General features: G+C 48.5%; 1 protein-coding gene across 1 annotated transcript in view; it reads left to right on the plus strand.

Moving 5' to 3' along the window:
• The window catches only part of pitpnm3 (PITPNM family member 3), a 148,913-nt gene that overhangs the window by 116,288 nt on the left and 12,229 nt on the right, over window positions 1-20,396 (plus strand). The window contains exons 13-19 of the mRNA XM_056283491.1: window positions 620-632; window positions 4,121-4,202; window positions 8,617-8,765; window positions 11,220-11,336; window positions 16,484-16,600; window positions 16,722-16,870; window positions 17,955-18,104. Coding sequence (XP_056139466.1) covers window positions 620-632; window positions 4,121-4,202; window positions 8,617-8,765; window positions 11,220-11,336; window positions 16,484-16,600; window positions 16,722-16,870; window positions 17,955-18,104 — 777 coding nt within the window. The remainder of the gene's footprint in view (window positions 1-619; window positions 633-4,120; window positions 4,203-8,616; window positions 8,766-11,219; window positions 11,337-16,483; window positions 16,601-16,721; window positions 16,871-17,954; window positions 18,105-20,396) is intronic.

Below are 20,396 nucleotides of genomic sequence, written 5' to 3' on the forward strand. Positions count from 1 at the left end.
AAACAAGTCGTCATAAAATGGGGGCGACCGCGGAACAAGAGACGGAAGTGGGGACGTCCACTCCGATTTTGGCTGTCGTGTTGCTGAGCTGCCACACACACACCACACACACACACACACACACACACACAGTATGCGTAATGGAGCGCTCTCAGCGCGGCAGCCTCGTCTAATGAGATTCAGTCCGGCTGGCAGAAGGGAAAGCGATGGCGGTGTCGGAGGGCTGCTGACGTAGCGCAAAGGGAGACGGGCCTTGTCACGCGTGGACGCCGGCTGAGCCCCGTGTCAGCAGGCCTTCGATCAGTGGCGCCGCGAGTTGTGCAGGACAAGTGGAGGTTTTGCGTCACCGTCCCCTGTCTGTTTCTATGCGGCGTCTGTCCCGGCTGCTCTTGCTCGGACTCGTCGGTGCGAGCGGCGGACGCCTCGTTAGAGAAGGCCGCCAGGCAGCGCCGCCCGCCGCCGCTGCTGCTGCTGCAGGGGAATCGATGGTGGCGGATGGATGTTTTCAGATTAGTTAGGCTCTGGTTACAGTCCACATCTCGTCTTTAGAATACAAGTAGCACAGTGTTGCCCCGGGGAAGGGACTCGTGTATGCGAGCAGCTTCTCGGATCGGGTGAGTCCATCAACCCGGGTAGCAGAGGGACCGGGACGCCTCGGCGAGTCTCGTTGCAGGAGACACGAGGCAGTGGTACGGGACTCTGTGGAAGGAAACACCGTGGGGGTTGGGGCGTGCGGGTTGGTGTTCTGTTCCGTTGCCTGCCAGCCCGGGGGGTCGCCGTTCGAATCCCCGTGCTACCACCGGCTTCGTCGGGCGTCCCTACAGACACAATTGGCCGTGTCTGTGGGTTTTCCCGATGTGTCCTGGTGGCTGCACTAGCGCCTCCTCTGGTCAGTCAGGGCATCTGTTCAAGAGGTGGGGGGGGGGACCTGGGGGAATAGTGTGATCCTCCCACGCGCTACGCCCCCCTGGTGAAACTCCTCACTGTCAGGTGAAAAGAAGCTGTGTCGGAGGAGGCGTGTGGTAGTCTGCAGCCCTCCTCGGCTCGGCGGAGGGGGTGGAGCAGCGACCGGGGGGCGGCTCGGAAGAGTGGGGTAATTGGCCGGATGCAAGGGGGAAAAAAGGGGGAAAGAAAACACCATGGAGTCGCATTCAAAACAGGCACGTTTCTCAGCGTCCCGGTGAAAGGGTTCTGTCGGTCTGTGGCGGTGTCCTCGCTGCTCCGGTGTCCGGTGTCCTCGCTGCTCCGGTGTCTGGTGTCCTCTAGCGTGTCCGGTGTCCGGTGTCCTCGCTGCTCCGGTGTCCTCGCTGCTCCGAGTGTCCGGTGTCCTCGCGTGTCCGGTGTCCGGTGTCCTCGCTGCTCCGGTGTCCTCGCTGCTCCGGTGTCCGGTGTCCTCGCTGCTCCGGTGTCTGGTGTCCTCGCTGCCTCCGGTGTCCGGTGTCCTCGCTGCTCCGGTGTCCGGTGTCCTCGCTGCTTCCGGTGTCCGGTGTCCTCGCTGCTCTGGTGTCCGGTGTCCTCGCTGCTCCGGTGTCCGGTGTCCTCGCTGCTCTGGTGTACCGGTGTCCTCGCCTGCTCCGGTGTCCGGTGTCCTCGCTGCTCCGGTGTCCTCGCTGCTCCGGTGTCCGGTGTCCTCGCGTGTCCGGTGTCCTCGCTGCTCCGGTGTCCGGTGTCCTCGCTGCTCCGGTGTCCCGGTGTCCTCGCTGCTCCGGTGTCCGGTGTCCCTCGCGTGTCCGGTGTCCGGTGTCCTCGCTGCTCCGGTGTCCGGTGTCCTCGCTGCTCCGGTGTCTGGTGTCCTCGCTGCTCCGGTGTCCGGTGGTCCTCGCTGCTCCGGTGTCCGGTGTCCTCGCTGCTCCGGTGTCCTCGCTGCTCCGGTGTCCGGTGTCCCTCGCTGCTCCGGTGTCTGGTGTCCTCGCTGCTCTGGTGTCTGGTGTCCTCGCTGCTCCGGTGTCCTCGCTGCTCCGGTGTCTGGTGTCCTCGCTGCTCCGGTGTCCTCGCTGCTCCGGTGTCCGGTGTCCTCGCTGCTCCGGTGTCCGGTGTCCTCGCTGCTCCGGTGTCCCGGTGTCCTCGCGTGTCCGGTGTCCTCGCTGCTCCGGTGTCCTCGCTGCTCCGGTGTCCTCGCGTGTCCGGTGTGCGGTGTCCTCGCTGCTCCGGTGTCCGGTTCCTCGCGTGTCCGGTGTCCGGTGTCCTCGCTGCTCCGGTGTCCTTGCGTGTCCGGTGTCCTCGCTGCTCCGGTGTCCGGTGTCCTCGCTGCTCCGGTGTCCTCGCGTGTCCAGTGTCCTCGCTGCTCCGGTGTCCGGCTGTCCTCGCTGCTCCGGTGTCCGGTGTCCTCGCGTGTCCGGTGTCCTCCGCGTGTCCGGTGTGCGGTGTCCTCGCTGCTCCGGTGGTCCGGTGTCCTCGCGTGTCCGGTGTCCGGTGTCCTCGCTGCTCCGGTGTCTGGTGTCCTCGCTGCTCCGGTGTCCGGTGTCCTCGCGTGTCCGGTGTCCTCGCGTGTCCGGTGTCCGGTGTCCTCGCAGCTCCGGTGTCCGGTGTCCTCACGTGTCCGGTGTCCTCAGCGTGTCCAGTGTGCGGTGTCCTCGCTGCTCCGGTGTCCGGTGTCCTCGCGTGTCCGGTGTCCTCGCTGCTCCGGTGTCCGGTGTCCTCGCGTGTCCGGTGTCCTCGCGTGTCCGGTGTCCGGTGTCCTCGCTGCTCCCGGTGTCGGCTGTCCTCGCTGCTCCGGTGTCCGGTGTCCTCGCTGCTCGGTGTCCGGTGTCCTCGCTGCTCCGGTGTCCTCGCGTGTCCAGTGTCCTCGCTGCTCCGGTGTCCGGTGTCCTCGCGTGTCCGGTGTCCTCGCGTGTCCAGTGTCTGGTGTCCTCGCTGCTCCGGTGTCCTCGCTGCTCCGGTGTCCGGTGTCCTCGCGTGTCCGGTGTCCTCGCGTGTCAGTGTCTGGTGTCCTCGCTGCTCCGGTGTCCTCAGCGTGTCCGGTGTCCTCGCGAGGTCCGGTGTGCGGTGTCCTCGCTGCTCCGGTGTCCTCGCGTGTCCGGTGTCCGGTGTCCTCGCTGCTCCGGTGTCCGGTGTCCTCGCTGCTCCGGTGTCTGGTGTCCTCGCGTGTCCGGTGTCCTCGCGTGTCCGGTGTCCTCGCTGCTCCGGTGTCCAGTGTCCTCGCGTGTCCGGTGTCCTCTCGCGTGTCCGGTGTCCTCGCGTGTCCGGTGTCCAGTGTCCTCGCTGCTCCGGTGTCCCGGTGTCCTCGCTGCTCCGGTGTCCAGTGTCCTCGCGTGTCCGGTGTCCTCGCGTGTCCGGTGTCCTCGCTTGTCCGGTGCGGGGTTTCAGATTAATGCGCCGTTGATACAGGCTGATGGAAACGTGTCGCTCTAACAATCGAACCGTTGATCGATCGCACAACGCCGCATCTCGGAGACCGTCTGCAGACGGCAAGGAAGGCGTCTGTCCTCACCCGGTGGCGTTGGCGCGTGGCGAGCAGGTTACAGCTGTGCACAGGTGTGCCCCAAGGGAGGGACGAGAGCACAACAGAACCTTAACGACCCCTGCCACATCATTTAGACCGGCCGTGTAACCTTTTGGCACTTGCTGAGACGCCTTACCACAATGAGAATGAGCTCATTAGTGTTGTGTGTTTGTGTGTGTGTGAGTCCAGACAAATGAGACATTCTTCCGGGGGCAATTTGTGCGGGTTTAATTTGATTTTTACTCCATGGAGGCCAGAGCGGACGGAGCTCTCGTCGCTCAGTGTGTGTCCTCCTGCCCGGTGGTTTGGGTTTCGTCACAAACCGTCACTACACAACATGGGGCGAGCTTATCAGATTACTTGTGTGACGCTGTTATTACAAACTAGCAGCGCTGATTCATACGGATGTGGCCGGGGCCGGTCAACTGCCCCGCCACCGCAATATGTCATCCCGTTCCTCCACTTCTACCCTTTTCCGTCTTATCATCTGTCTCTCTCTCTCTCTCTCTCTCTCTCTCCCCCCCGCCTCTCTCTCTCCCCCTCTCTAGGGGAGAGTATCCACAGCAACATCGATGTTTTTTGGAGGTGAGTCGAGTCCCAGGGGTCCGTTGTCTCAGCCCTCGCTCGACGCCAAGACTGACGGAGGCGGGGACGGAAGGAGGAGATGGAGGAGGAGAGGGGCGCAGGGCCAGCTTGACCAGCGTGGACAGCCAAACATCGGTTTGCTCGGAGGGCAAGCTGGGCAGCACCATAGCCAACAGTGAGTGGGAGGGAGAGAGAGGGGGATGGGTAGTGATCATTCTTAATTTGGAATTTGGTTATCTCTACTAGATCAATCCGAGGCCATGGGGTTTCACGGCTTGTACGTTCGCCTCAGATTTCCCCATTAAAAGGGTGTCTGGGTGGCGTAGCAGTCTAGTCCGTTGCCTACCAACATAGGGATCACGCGTTCGAATCCCCGTGTTACCTCCGGCTTGGTCGGGCATCCCTGCAAGCACAATTGGTGGTGTTTGCGGGCGGGAAGCCAGATGTGGGTATGTGTCCTGGTCGCTGCACTAGTGCCTCCTCTGGTCAGTTGGGGCAGTGGTTCTCCACCTTTTTGGGGTCCTGGACCCCCTGCGTATTTTTGATCTACCCTGAGGACCCCTCCACCTGATCTTGAGGGAGGGGGGTGCAATTTGACAGAAACAGTAGAAACTGCATTTTAAATTGCATTTTGCATTTATTCACTCTTTGGGGCAAAAATAAGAGCTTTCAGTTGTAACTTAGATATAGTTAACAAAACAGAATTCTTATGCAGTAACTTTCAGATATATGTAACAAAACAGACTATGTATTCAGTAACTTTCAGATATATGTAACAACAGAATATGTATTCAGTAACTTTCAGATATATGTAACAAAACAGAATTCTTATGCAGTAACTTTCAGATATATGTAACAAAACAGAATATGTATTCAATAACTTTCATATATATGTAACAAAACAGAATATGTATTCAGTAACTTTCAGATATATGTAACAAACCAGAATATGTATTCAGTAACTTTCAGATATATGTAACAAAACAGAATATGTATTCAGTAACTTTCAGATATATGTAACAAAACAGAATAAGTATTCAGTAACTTTCAGATATATGTAACAAACCAGAATATGTATTCAGTAACTTTCAGATATATGTAACAAACCAGAATATGTATTCAGTAACTTTCAGATATATGTAACAAAACAGAATATGTATTCAGTAACTTTCAGATATATGTAACAAAACAGAATAAGTATTCGGTAACTTTCAGATATATGTAACAAAACAGAATATGTATTCAGTAACTTTCAGATATATGTAACAAAACAGAATATGTATGCAGTAACTTTCAGATATATGTAACAACACAGAATATGTATTCAGTAACTTTCAGATATATGTAACCAAACAGAATATGTATTCAGTAACTTTCAGATATATGTAACAAACCAGAATATGTATTCAGTAACTTTCAGATATATGTAACAACACAGAATATGTATTCAGTAACTTTCAGATATATGTAACAAAACAGAATAAGTATTCAGTAACTTTCAGATATATGTAACAAAACAGAATATGTATTCAGTAACTTTCAGATATATGTAACAAAACAGAATATGTATGCAGTAACTTTCAGATATATGTAACAACACAGAATATGTATTCAGTAACTTTCAGATATATGTAACCAAACAGAATATGTATTCAGTAACTTTCAGATATATGTAACAAAACAGAATATGTATTCAGTAACTTTCAGATATATGTAACAAAACAGAATATGTATTCAGTAACTTTCAGGTATATGTAACAAAACAGAATATGTATTCAGTAACTTTCAGATATATGTAACAGCACAAAATATGTATTCAGTAACTTTCAGATATATGTAACAAAACAGAATATGTATTCAGTAACTTTCAGATATATGTAACAAAACAGAATATGTATTCAGTAACTTTCAGATATATGTAACAACACAGAATATGTATTCAGTAACTTTCAGATATATGTAACAACACAGAATATGTATTCAGTAACTTTCAGATATATGTAACAAAACAGAATATGTATTCAGTAACTTTCAGATAGATGTAACAAAACAGAATATGTATTCAGCAACTTTCATATATATGTAACAAAACAGAATATGTATTCAGTAACTTTCAGATATATGTAACAAACCAGAATATGTATTCAGTAACTTTCAGATATATGTAACAAACCAGAATATGTATTCAGTAACTTTCAGATATATGTAACAAAACAGAATATGTATTCAGTAACTTTCAGATATATGTAACAAAACAGAATAAGTATTCGGTAACTTTCAGATATATGTAACAAAACAGAATATGTATTCAGTAACTTTCAGATATATGTAACAAAACAGAATATGTATGCAGTAACTTTCAGATATATGTAACAACACAGAATATGTATTCAGTAACTTTCAGATATATGTAACCAAACAGAATATGTATTCAGTAACTTTCAGATATATGTAACAAACCAGAATATGTATTCAGTAACTTTCAGATATATGTAACAACACAGAATATGTATTCAGTAACTTTCAGATATATGTAACAAAACAGAATAAGTATTCAGTAACTTTCAGATATATGTAACAAAACAGAATATGTATTCAGTAACTTTCAGATATATGTAACAAAACAGAATATGTATGCAGTAACTTTCAGATATATGTAACAACACAGAATATGTATTCAGTAACTTTCAGATATATGTAACCAAACAGAATATGTATTCAGTAACTTTCAGATATATGTAACAAAACAGAATATGTATTCAGTAACTTTCAGATATATGTAACAAAACAGAATATGTATTCAGTAACTTTCAGGTATATGTAACAAAACAGAATATGTATTCAGTAACTTTCAGATATATGTAACAGCACAAAATATGTATTCAGTAACTTTCAGATATATGTAACAAAACAGAATATGTATTCAGTAACTTTCAGATATATGTAACAAAACAGAATATGTATTCAGTAACTTTCAGATATATGTAACAACACAGAATATGTATTCAGTAACTTTCAGATATATGTAACAACACAGAATATGTATTCAGTAACTTTCAGATATATGTAACAAAACAGAATATGTATTCAGTAACTTTCAGATATATGTAACAAAACAGAATAAGTATTCAGTAACTTTCAGATATATGTAACAAAACAGAATATGTATTCAGTAACTTTCAGATATATGTAACAAAACAGAATATGTATGCAGTAACTTTCAGATATATGTAACAACACAGAATATGTATTCAGTAACTTTCAGATATATGTAACCAAACAGAATATGTATTCAGTAACTTTCAGATATATGTAACAAAACAGAATATGTATTCAGTAACTTTCAGATATATGTAACAAAACAGAATATGTATTCAGTAACTTTCAGGTATATGTAACAAAACAGAATATGTATTCAGTAACTTTCAGATATATGTAACAGCACAAAATATGTATTCAGTAACTTTCAGATATATGTAACAAAACAGAATATGTATTCAGTAACTTTCAGATATATGTAACAAAACAGAATATGTATTCAGTAACTTTCAGATATATGTAACAACACAGAATATGTATTCAGTAACTTTCAGATATATGTAACAACACAGAATATGTATTCAGTAACTTTCAGATATATGTAACAAAACAGAATATGTATTCAGTAACTTTCAGATAGATGTAACAAAACAGAATATGTATTCAGCAACTTTCATATATATGTAACAAAACAGAATATGTATTCAGTAACTTTCAGATAGATGTAACTAAACAGAATATGTATTCAGTAACTTTCAGATATATGTAACAAAACAGAATATGTATTCAGTAACTTTCAGATATATGTAACAAAACAGAATATGTATTCAGTAACTTTCAGATATATGTAACAACAGAATTTTTATGCAGTAACTTCTAACAATGCAAACGGGAGCGAGATCTCTTATTAAAATACAATAAATTACACTTGTGAAACAGATGTAATTAGAGAAAAAAGTCCTGTTACCCTTTATAGTTTAGGTAGATAAAGGTCTCAGTCACATTTGAGTAAAATAATCCTATTTCTATAAATGTCACAGGATCTTTTTTTTAAAGATATTTTATTTTCACGGACCCCTTGCAATCACACCACCGACCACTAGGGGTCCGCGGACCCCCGGTTGAGAAACACTGAGTTGGGGCACCTGTTTTTGGGGGGGGGGGAACAGGGGGGGTCTAGCATGATCCTCCCCCTGGTGAAACCCCTCACTGTCAGGTGAAAAGAAGCGGCTGGCGACTCCACATGTATGGGAGGAGGCATGTGGTAGTCTGAAGCCCTCCCCGGATCGGCAGAGGGGTTGGAGCAGCGACCGGTACGGCTCGGAAGAGTGGGGTAATTGGCCGGATACAACTGGGGAGGAAAGGGGGGGAAATTCCAAAAGAAAAAGATTTCCCATGAATGGAATTTGACTGGAACGGGATGAATTCAAGCAGCCCCTTGAAATAATTCAAAACATCACTTGCAACCTTTGTGTGTGTGTGTGTGTGTGTGTGTGTGTGTGTGTGTGTGTGTGTGTGTGTGTGTGTGTGTGTGTGTTTACGTATAACAGTCTCCAGTAGCTGGTGGGGCTCAAAGCGCCTGGACTACGCTCTTTACTGCCCCGATGTGCTGACTGCCTTCCCCACGGTGGCTCTGCCTCACCTTTTCCATGCGTCCTACTGGGAGTCCACTGATGTGGCAGCCTTCGTTCTCCGACAGGTAGGCAAGCCTCGCGGTTGACGCCCGTTATTTCCCATGAGCACGGAGGACTAACCGCACAATGTAAGGGTGTCAGATTTCCAACGCACTAGTTGCAAATGGAGATGAAGTATCTTGAACGTCTGCTGGCCGGCAGCCATACCAGCATGTACCCTGGCCCCGCTGAATGACAGAAGCTGAGCAGGTATGGGCTTGGCTAGTACTTGGAGGGGAGACCTTCTGGTTTTGGCGGCACGGTGGCCCGGTGGTTAGCGCTGTTGCCTCACAGCAAGAAGGTTCTGGGTTTGAACCCCAGGCCGTCCCGGGTCCCGTCTGTGTGGAGTTTGCAGGTTCTCCCCGGGTCTGCGTGGGTTTCCTCCGGGTGCTCCGGTTTCCCCCCCACCATCAGAAAGACATGCATGTTCAGGTTAATACTCCTGCCTGTGCCCCTGAGCAAGGCAATGGAAAGAAGAACTGCAGTTGGTCCCCGGGCACTGCAGCTGCTCCTATACAATAGGATAGGTTAAATGCAGAAGACAAATGTCATTGTAACCAACGACAAAAATGAAGTGGCTTTCCAACGCGGGGATCGCCAGTTTGAATCCCCGTGTTACCGCCGGCTTGGTCGGGCGTCCCTACCTGTGTGCGGGTGGGAAGCCGGATGTGAGTTTGTGTCCTGGTCGCTGCACTAGCACCGCCTCTGGTCAGTCGGGGCGCCTGTCTGGGGGTGGGGGACTGGGGGGGAATAGCGTGATCCGCCCACGCGCTACGTCCCCCTGGCGAAACTCCTCACTGTCAGGTGAAAAGGAGGTGGCTGGCGACTCCACACGTATCGGAGGAGGCATGTGGTAGTCTGCAGCCCTCCCTGGTTCGGCAGAGGGGGTGGAGCAGCGACCGGTACGGCTCGGAGGGGTGGAGTAATTGGCCAAGTACAGTTGGGGGGAGGAAAGGGGGGGAGGGGAAGTGGCTTTGTTTCTTACTTCTAAATTGTGTAATATCTGCCATCTGCTGGACATTGTGATGTAAAGCGCCATCCGACACCTTGAGTACATGCTGAGTTAGCAGGGTACTGATACAGCAGTTAACCCGAGTGTACCAGCGCATTTGAGAATGTATTAGATGCTCTTCAGACCACCGCCATTCTGTTGACTCCGTCATCGGAGGGTGTGGCTCGCCGAGCGGCGAGGACAGCAGTCTTTTCCCAGAGCAGCTGCAGCCTTCATGTTGTGTGTGGGGGAAATGTGAGAGGACTAGGGAAAGCACGCAGGAAATAAGGCGTGTTATTGCTACCACTGGGAGCTAATAAACCTGCCGGTCTTTAGCTCAGATCGGTGGGTTTAACGGATCCGGTCAACAACAGCGCGTCATAAAAACACACCCCATTCGCTCGGGCCTGCACAGCACCAAACCTCTTTGTAGTGTGTATTTGCAGAAATTTGCATTGTTTAAAAACAGTCCAGTTGGGTTTGGGGGCGTCCGGGTAGCGTAGCGGTCTATTCCGTTGCCTACCAACACAGGGATCGCCAGTTTGAATCCCCGTGTTACCTCCGGCTTGGTCGGGCGTCCCTACAGACACAATTGGCCGTGTCTGTGGGTGAGAAGCCGGATGTGGGTTTGTGTCCTGGTCGCTGCACTAGCGCCTCCTCTGGTGTGGGGGGGGGCAGCGTGATCCTCCCACGTGTTCCGTCCCCCTGGTGAAACTCCTCACTGTCAGGTGAAAAGAAGTGGCTGGTGACTCCACATGTATCGGAGGAGACATGTGGTAGTCTGCAGCCCTCCCCGGATCGGCAGGGGGGGGGGTGGAGCAGCGACCAGGATGGCTCGGAAGAGTGGGGTAATTGGCGAAGTACAGTTGGGGAGAAAAATGGGAAGGGGGGGTAAATAAATAAATAGAAATAGTCCTATTGAATGTGGTTTTATGTCGTCCCAGTTTCTGAAAAGTTCACTTTTACAAGTTTAATGTTAATGGGGGGGGGTTTAGGGGGCGGGGGGCTGGTTTCTTGAGATACTGCCCAGGCCACCTATTGATCGTGTGTGAAATGGTAAGAATCACTTGTCTCAGGTGGAGAGCTGATGTTATTATCACGCTGCCTTTATGTCCTTCCTGTGCTGGTAACGAGTCTCAGTCCTCCCAACGAACAAACTCTTAACAGTCGTGATCTACTGTCCCCAAACGTGACCACTTTGTTTCATCTTCGGATACTACGTAGCAGCTTCACCGGTATGAGTGTTCAGGGTTTTTGTTTCTTGATGTGGATTGTGTTTTTTATTGTGTATGAATCACAGGAAGTGCATCAAGTGTTTGAATGTAGACCCCAGACGAGGCTGTACTGGATGTGTGTGTGTGTGTGTGTGTGTGTGTGTGTGTGTGTGTATTCATATGTCTAAATTTGTGTTTATTTTGTATTTCTTGCATGTGTGTGTGTGTGTGTGTGTGCGTGTGTGTGCATATGTGTGCGTGTTTGTGTGTGACAGCTCATGCGCTGTGACTGCGTAAAGACCCAGGAAGCCGACAGCTTGGACTCCGCACCCTTCTCCCCCTCCAGCCCACGGGAGAAGTGGCTTCGGAGGAGGACACACGTCAAGCTGCGGGTGAGGAGGCGTCATTACTTATTCATGGACGATAAAGGACGCGTCACTCCGAGGGATTACACAGCGACTAGTGTTGTGCTAACTGAGGAGGGAATTTATAGCCTTCAGAATGAAATTAGCTGTTCAACAAGCTGAGAGAGGTTCTGTCAGAGAAGAAACACACACACACACACACACACACACACACACACACAGTGCAATGAAAATGTTTCTCAGCTTCTAACATACTGACCTTGTGCACAAATTGAAAAGTATTGTGATCCCAAACTGTCAAGGTCGCGTGATGTTTTAACACTATGGGGTGTGTGGAGATGGCCTCCATTTCTTAAAATAACCGACACGTTGACCTTCTAGCTCTGACGAAGGCAAACCACCAAAAAAAGCCCTCCTTTTAAACGGCCTCTTCCAAAAAGCAAGCATGGCCGCCTCTCTTTCCATGCTGTGTTCGGCAGCGCGAGCTTGACTGTGCCGCAGGACTGCGTCTGTGTCTGGACCCGCAGAGCACAGGCCCTGCGTTCGATGTCAGCGTCGTCTCTGTCGCATGTCATCTCACTTTTGTGGTAGGTGTCGCCGCTAAACACGGCCGAGGATGGGCAGATCTCGAGTGTAGCCTCGATCCATGGAGAACGCGAGTTATGGCAAGAAGTTTGCTGTAAAAACCAGTACTGAAGACGGACTGTTTTTACATCTGGTTGTTTTGGGGAACGGTGCTCTGTAGCGCCTGCCAGAGGGGAGGAGTTGGAACAGGTTGTGACCCGGGTGTGATGGGTCTACAATGATGTTGCCTGCCCATTTCCTGACTCTGGGGGTGTATAAGTCCTGAATAGAGGGCAGGTTGGCACCAATGATTTTCTCTGCAGACTTAACTGTCCATTGTCGCCTGTCCCTGTCCTGTTTGGTGGCTGAACTAAACCAGACAGTAATGGCTGTGTGGAGGACAGACTGGATTATTGCAGCGTAGAACTGAATCAACAGTTTCTGAGGCAGGTTGAATTTCTTGAGCTCGAGGAGAAAGTACGTCCTCTGCTGGGCCTTTTTGATGATTGTGTCTATGTTGGATGCCCACCTTAGCTCCTGGGAGATTGTGGAACCCAGAAATCTGCAGGTTTTCACTGTTGACACCGTGTGTGTTGAGTATGGTGAGGAGGGGGGGCATTATTGGGGGGCTCCTCCTGAAGTCCACTGTCATCTCCACTGTTTTGAGGAGCGTGTTCAGTTGTTATGGACTTACCAGAGGACCAGCTGATCAACCTCCCGTCTATTTAAAGACTCCCGGATCCTGCATAAGACCTTTGATGCTTGCGTCGTCTGCAAGCTTCAGGAGTTTTAACAGACGGGTCACCTGAGGTGCAGTCATTTGTGTAGAGGGAGAAGAGTAGAGGGGAGAACACACATCCCTGGGGGGCGCCAGTGCTAATTGTCCGGGTGCTGGATGTGATTTTCCCCAGCCTCACCAGCTGTCTCCTGTCTGTCAGGAAGTTTTTAATCCACTGGCAGATGGGGGCTGGTACAGTGAGCCGGGTGAGTTTGGAGTGGAGGATATCTGGGACTGGTGTTGAACGCTGAGCTGAAATCCACAGACAGAACCCTTGCATGTGTCCCTGGGGAGTCGAGGTGCTGGAAGATGTGGTGCAATCTCGTGTTGACTGCGTCCTCCACTGACCTGTTTGGTCGGTAGGCTAACTGCAGGGGGCCTGTGATTTCCTTTAGGTGGGACCACACTTGTCTCTCGTAGGATTTCATGACCACAGACGTTAGGGCAATGGGCCTGTAGTCGTTTAATCCTGTGATACAGGGTTTCTTGGGGACCAGGGTGACAGTGGAGCTCTTGAAGCAGGAGGGGACTTCACACAGCTCAAATGATCTGTTGAAGATCAGTGTGAAAATGGGGGCCAGCTGGTCAGCACAGACTTTAAGACAGGAGGGTGACGCGTCATCCGGGCCCGGTGCCTCCCTGGCCTCCTGTCTCTGGGAGAGCTGGTGGGAATGGAAGAGCTGGCGGAAACACTTAATGACTACATTTCAGTTATACCAATGTGGACACAGTATGCACAGCGTGCATGTGCATGTTTGTGTGTTTGTGTGGCCGGTGATGTCACGACGCTGCCGTGCTGTTTTCCCGTATGGGCGCAGGGAGATCTGCCGGTGAACTGTAGCTGAGAAATAACGGCTCCAACGGGCGCATATTGAACACATTCTGGCCATGATCTCTTCATAGCAGGGGACTGAGAAGCTCTTTATGCATTTGTGTATGTGTACACTTCGCACTCAGCTGCCGTTGGATCAATCTGCTCTGGTGCCGGCAAACGATTAATTATTGACACGGTCAATCAATATGTAAATAAGACAGCAGCTGGAAATGTTTAACTGCTTCATTAGATGACAAATCCCTTAATTCTGTTTCATTAGCCAGTACGGTGTTACAATGTCCAACACTAAAAGTGGCATCATCAAAGTTATGGAGATATCCCCCCTCGATGATGTTAGTTCTTCAAACATCTGGCAACCATCACTCATTAGCAAGAGTACAGACCGCTGATTTACATCGACGAGGACCGAGTAAGAGATTCGTATCCTCAGACTACGCTGCTCATAACATCTTATTAGTGTCTCTCAGGCTCACCATGAAAACGTTCGGGTTTCAACATTTTATCTTGGAGGTATTCATCCTACCCATTTAGAGGTGATGAAAGGTACCGGGTAATCGAACAAAGAAGCTGTACAGAGAGCGAACACTCTCTTTTGGTAAGGCCCGACAATGCGTGCTCCATTAAGCTGATTGCTATGCACTTGAAATCTTGAAATGCATGGCATCCAGACAGCAAAGAATATGTGCCGTCGCATCCAAGCATTTGCCAATATGTCATCTGCTTGTCCTTGTGTGGGATAGCTCTCCATATTGCCCCCCTCCCCTTCCCCGTAATGAAAGGGAGAAAGAGTGAGGTACCTGGAGACAGGTAGTAAAATTATATCTCTCTCTCGGTTTCATTCACTCTTTCTATGTCGCTCTCTGATGTCCCCGCTTGCCTTTTTTTTTTTTTTACCCCTTTTTCTCCCCAATTGTACCCATCCAATTGTACCCATCCAATTACCCATCCAGTCCCGGTCACTGCTCCCCCCCACTCTACCAATCCAGGGAGGGCTGCAGACCACCACATGCCTCCTCCGCTACATGTGGAGTCACCAGCCGCTTCTTTTCACCTGACAGTGAGCAGTTTTGCCAGGGGGATGTAGCACGTGGGAGGATCACGCTATTCCCCCCAGTTTCCCCTCCCCCCTGAGCAGGCACCCGAACTGACCAGAGGAGGCGCTAGTGCAACAACCAGGACACAAACCCCCATCCAGCTTCCCAGCCACAGACACGGCCAATTGTGCCTGTAGGGACGCCCGACCAAGCCAGCCGTGACACAGGGATTCGAACCGGCAATCCCGTTGTGGGTAGGCAACGGAATAGACCGCCACAGTACCTGGATGCACCCCCCCCCCCGCTTGCCTTTTTGGCCAGGCTGGACCAACAGGCCAGCCCCACAAATGCAAATGTCCCCAACCAACCAGTTACACGATGGGGCCACTGGATCAGGTGACCAATGACATCACTAAAGATACACTATTTGTCGGCCGACCAGCAGTGTCACTGATAAACATGAAAGTGGGCGTTTCCCTATTAGCCGCTGCTCTTTCAAAATGAATTGCCGCAGCGGTTCCAGCTCATCCCACATTTATGGTACGATAATAAACGGAATATGTTGCTGTTCCTGCATACTGCAGAAATGCTAAGAAGAGAATATTTTGCTGCTCTCTGCACATCTGGTTACACACTGTAACAGTCCAGTATAGAGCAGAGAGAAAACATCTGGTTACACACTAACAGTCCAGCATAGAGCAGAGATAAAACATCTGGTTACACACTGTAACAGTCCAATATAGAGCAGAGAGAAAACATCTGGTTACACACTAACAGTCCAGTATAGAGCAGAGAGAAAACATCTGGTTACGCACTGTAACAGTCCAGTATAGAGCAGAGAGAAAACATCTGGTTACACACTGTAACAGTCCAGCATAGAGCAGAGAGAAAACATCTAGTTACGCACTGTAACAGTCCAGTATAGAGCAGAGAGAAAACATCTGGTTACGCACTGTAACAGTCCAGTATAGAGCAGAGAGAAAACATCTGGTTACGCACTGTAACAGTCCAGCATAGAGCAGAGAGAAAACATCTAGTTACGCACTGTAACAGTCCAGTATAGAGCAGAGAGAAAACATCTGGTTACGCACTGTAACAGTCTAGTATAGAGCAGAGAGAAAACATCTGGTTACGCACTGTAACAGTCCAGTATAGAGCAGAGGGAAAACATCTGGTTACACACTGTAACGGTCCAGTATAGAGCAGAGAGAAAACATCTGGTTACGCACTGTAACAGTCCAGTATAGAGCAGAGAGAAAACATCTGGTTACACACTGTAACGGTCCAGTATAGAGCAGAGAGAAAACATCTGGTTACACACTGTAACAGTCCAGTATAGAGCAGAGAGAAAATATCTGGTGACACACTGTAACAGTCCAGCATAGAGCAGAGAGAAAACATCTGGTTACACAATGTAACAGTCCAGCATAGAGCAGAGAGAAAACATCTGATTATACACTGTAACAGTCCAGTATAGAGCAGAGAGAAAACAGCTCTCCATCCACCGAGAGGCATGAGGGAGAGCACGCAGTTAAATCACCCCAGATAACAGTCACTCTGACGAAACACTCAGTACAGACTGAGTCTTAGAAAAATGACAGACATCCACAAGTAGAAGCAGATGAAAGAGGAGGGGCCGTTAACAGATGATTAGAATAGTTATAATTACAGTTAAATTAAGTTCACTTTCAAATCAAACATCCCAAGATATGAGTGGAAAGTACTGTTCTTGCAACAACGTTGCTTCACCAGGTCATGTGATATGCTACGTCAGTGTCACTGTAACAACAAATATTACTGGGACCGTTGGAGAAAACTGCAGGGGAACATTTCATATCCAGGAAGTCACATTATAGACACTACCGCTGACTAGCTCTGTGACAAATTGGCCACGGTTTCGAACACTGACCACGCACAGTCCGGCCGCGCACCTAGTCTTGTTTCTCTTTCTCTCCACGCACAGAACGTCACCGCCAATCACCGGGTCAATGACGTCATTGCCACCGAGGAAGGACCTCAGACTCTGGTTGGTCGGTTCATGTACGGGCCCTTGGACATGGTAACGCTGACTGGAGAAAAGGTTTCCGCCTTACGATCATCACATTCAGTGTCTCCACACACGAGTCAAATTATGTAAATGCCCCAGTGAACTGTAAACTTTTACATAAGTCACTTACATTAAGCTGCTGTGTCCCTCTCAGGTAGACATCTTTCTGATGACCCAGCCGCCGTCTGGACGCTGGGTGCACTTCGACACGGAGGTGACGAACAGCAGTGGCCGAGTCAACTATACCGTTCCCAAGAGCAAGAAACTGTCCCTGGGCGTCTACCCCATTAAAATGGTGGTCAAGTAAGCAAACTGCCTCCGGTTCCCCGTGTGGTGGGCATCAACCCCACCACCCCCACAGAGAACCTCGTGTTATTAAATGTTAATAACCTTGGTATGGCCGTCGTAGCATTGACAGCTGTACACTGAGAGCAGAGTTGTTGAATTAGGCTACATATCTCTACCGTCACTTTAGTGTGTTGGTGTGAGAGAGCGCTTTTTTCCCGCCGGAAACATACCTTAAATTCTCAAATAGCACCCAGGGGCATCTATTTACCTCAGACGAAGAGAGGAACCAGCCCTTTATTTGAGATGGGTTATTGTTAGAGAGGAGCCATTATTTTTTATTTGTCCTTTTTTCAGTAGTGTATTTAATAAAATGTATGCGCTGTCATGTTTAAATTGCTGTTTAGTCACATGAATGATAATTTATCACTGCAGAAAAACTGCGGCTTTCAGCTTTTAAAATGTGAAAGCTGGAGCAACAGAGTACCGAGTACAGCGTGACTGGGGGTTTGTATTGCTGTAGTTGATGCTGTGAACACAGCATCGGGACCGTTCCGTCATCTGTGATGGGTTTTATTTATTTATTTATTTTTAATCCCGCTTTAATTTGGGAACGACCTTTATTTGCCAGAACAAGCTGCACCCCTGGCTGGTTTTTGAGATGGGCCATTATTCGAAATCCGGCTTTTATTGAAGAATTGACAGCGTAAAGAACAGCCTGAGGTTGTCTGTACTGTGAGTTACGGACGTGCGGTGGGATCCAGCTCTCGTTCTTCACGGTTTATTTCTCTCTCTTTCTCCCTCCTTGTCTGTCTCACCCGCTTTGCATCACTCTCATTTTCCCTGCTTCAAATTCTCTATTTTTCCTCTCTCCAACCAACGTGCTCTCTCCTCCTCTCTTCTTCTGTTCTCTGCTCTTCCTCCTCCTCCTCCGCTTCCTTCCTCCCCCTGCCTGTCTTTCTCTCTCGCTCTTGTCAATGTTATTTTTCTGCCTTGCTCTCTCTCCCTCTCTCTCCCTGGCTCTTTCTCGGTCTTCCTGTTTGGGTGTCTTTTTTTCCTCTCTCTGCCCCCCTCCCCATCGTCCTCACCGTTCTTTCTTCAGGGGGGACCAGACGAGTGCGGAGGGCTACCTGACGGTGCTGCCGTGGGGTATGGAGTGTGTGGTGTTCAGCATTGATGGCTCTTTCGCAGCCAGTGTCTCCATCATGGGCAGTGACCCCAAGGTGCGACCTGGAGCTGTGGACGTTGTCAGGTAACTGTGTAATTGCGTATTTCAGTGTACATGCTTGTGTGTGTGTGTGTGTGTGTGTACAGGCGGTCAACAGAGTTTTCACTCTGTTGAGCTGATGTAGTCTCCCGGAGTCTCGCTGTGTGTGTGTGTGTGTGTGTGTGTATTTTTTTCTTCTAACCTTTATCCGGCCAGAACCGGTGGTTTACTTTAGAGCAAATACACTTCTACAAGGTTGGCCACAGCAAAATGAAATTCACATCTTGACGCAGAAAGATAAAAAAAGAAAGTAATACCGGTCGTGTGTGTGTGTGTGTGTGTGTTAGTGTGTGTGCAGGGTTGTGTCAGATTACTTTGAAATGTAGTCGGTTACTTCCACTTACCTGGTGATTTTTGGAAATAGTAATGTAACCGATTGGATTACAAAAAAAAGTAATCTAAGCTGAATACTTTTGGATTGCTTTTGAATAACTTCAGAATCAAACACGGACAATATTGCCCCTTATACTAAAAAAATGGACGCAAAAGTACGTTTTCAGTGCAAATAAAATGCATTTTACATATTCAGCATTTACAGGTGGTCAACTTATAAAAACAGTGCTGGCAAGAACTACAGGTGTACTGTGTGTATTCTGCAACACGGGAGACGCTGTCTCTGCTGTGTCACTTTTTGTTACCGCTGGTTTTTAATCAAAGGCCACATGGAAGACTTTGCTCTTGTAACAGAACAGGAGCACTTATTCCAAATGTTCATTGTTTTAGAAAAGTGCTATATAAATAAAGTTATTATTATTATTATCATTAGTTTCAATTTTCATCCATCCATCGATTATCCAAGCCGCTTATCCCAATTGGAGTCACGGGATGCTGGAGCCTATCCCAGCAGTCATTGGGCGGCAGGCGGGGAGACGCCCTGGACAGGCCGCCAGCACAGGGCGCCCACACACACACATTCACACATAGGGACAATTTAGTACGGCCGATTCACCTGACCTACATGTCTTTGGACTGTGGGAGGAAACCGGAGCACCCGGAGGAAACCCACGCAGACAGGGAGAACATGCAAACTCCACACAGAGGACGATCCGGGACGACCCCCAAGTTTGGACTACCCCGGGGCCTTCTTGTTGTGAGGCGACCGCGCTAACCACTGCGCCACCATACCGCCCTTCCATTTTCAATGCAAATAAAAACCCCATTATCCATAAATCATCATTCATTCTTTAGCCACTTCCCCAGCAACACCCTCCAGCTCCTCCAGGGGGATCCCAAGGTGTTCCCAGGCCAGACTGGACATGTAGTCCCTCCAGCGAGTTCTGGGTCTACCCCGGGGTCTCCTCCCAGTTGGCCGTGCCCGGTAAACCTCCAAAGGAAGGCGCCCAGGAGGCGTCCAAATCAAATGCCCGAACCACCTCAACTGGCTCCTGTCGACGTGAAGGAGCAGCGGCTCTACTCCGAGCTCATAAATCATCATTAAAACACAAAAATAAATATTAGTCAATCACCATTAACAAAACTGGAAACCTGGCAACCTGAGAGGAGTAACTTACTTTGATATATGGTGGAACATATTCTATATTTAGAATTGGTCAAGTCAGATAAGCCTTACAAACACATGCTGGCGTAAACATCTACAGCTGTACTGTATTGTTTGGTTTGTTTGTTTGTTGCTGATGTTCTTTAATCAAAGGCCGCAGGGAGGATTTACTATTTCATTTGATAATTAGCTGTCGTGAAAATGTACATGCTGTACTTTATAGGGGCTTTGCTCTATAGCAGCTTTCGGTTTGCAAATGTTGTTCAGCTAAATGTTCAGCTCACTGGCTCATCCTTTACAAGCGACCTTTCTCAGTTTGCTAGTTAGAGAGCTGAACTGAATGTTGGGTCATGTTTCGGTTCAGTGAGTGGGACTATGCCCCTGAGTCCCGATAAGCAGCCCGCGGGCAGGTCTGGCCCATAGATGAGGCAACCCTCCAGATGGAGGTCTTGGAGATGGAAACATCTGATTCACTCAAAACACAACACAAGGGCATTGGGGGGGGGGGGTGACTTTTGGATCAACATGGTTCCCCAAGCTTGATTCAAATACATGAGAGCTATTGTGATGCTCCTACTCACGATTTTCCCGTCCACGTACATATGAGTCACTGTTTTCTTCAATAAACTCTATAAAGCACCAGGAAAGAAACAGACTCTCCGGTACACATCTTAGCCAGTGCCTCAGGATGGCCACAACAGAATGCAGGCCCGACATCAGAAGGATCGCCTCATCCCGTCGCTCTCACTGATTGGCGAATGAACATCCATTTAAGTTGT

The sequence above is a fragment of the Lampris incognitus genome, chromosome 7 (genome assembly GCF_029633865.1).
Source record: "Lampris incognitus isolate fLamInc1 chromosome 7, fLamInc1.hap2, whole genome shotgun sequence".
NCBI classification, from domain to species: domain Eukaryota; kingdom Metazoa; phylum Chordata; class Actinopteri; order Lampriformes; family Lampridae; genus Lampris; species Lampris incognitus.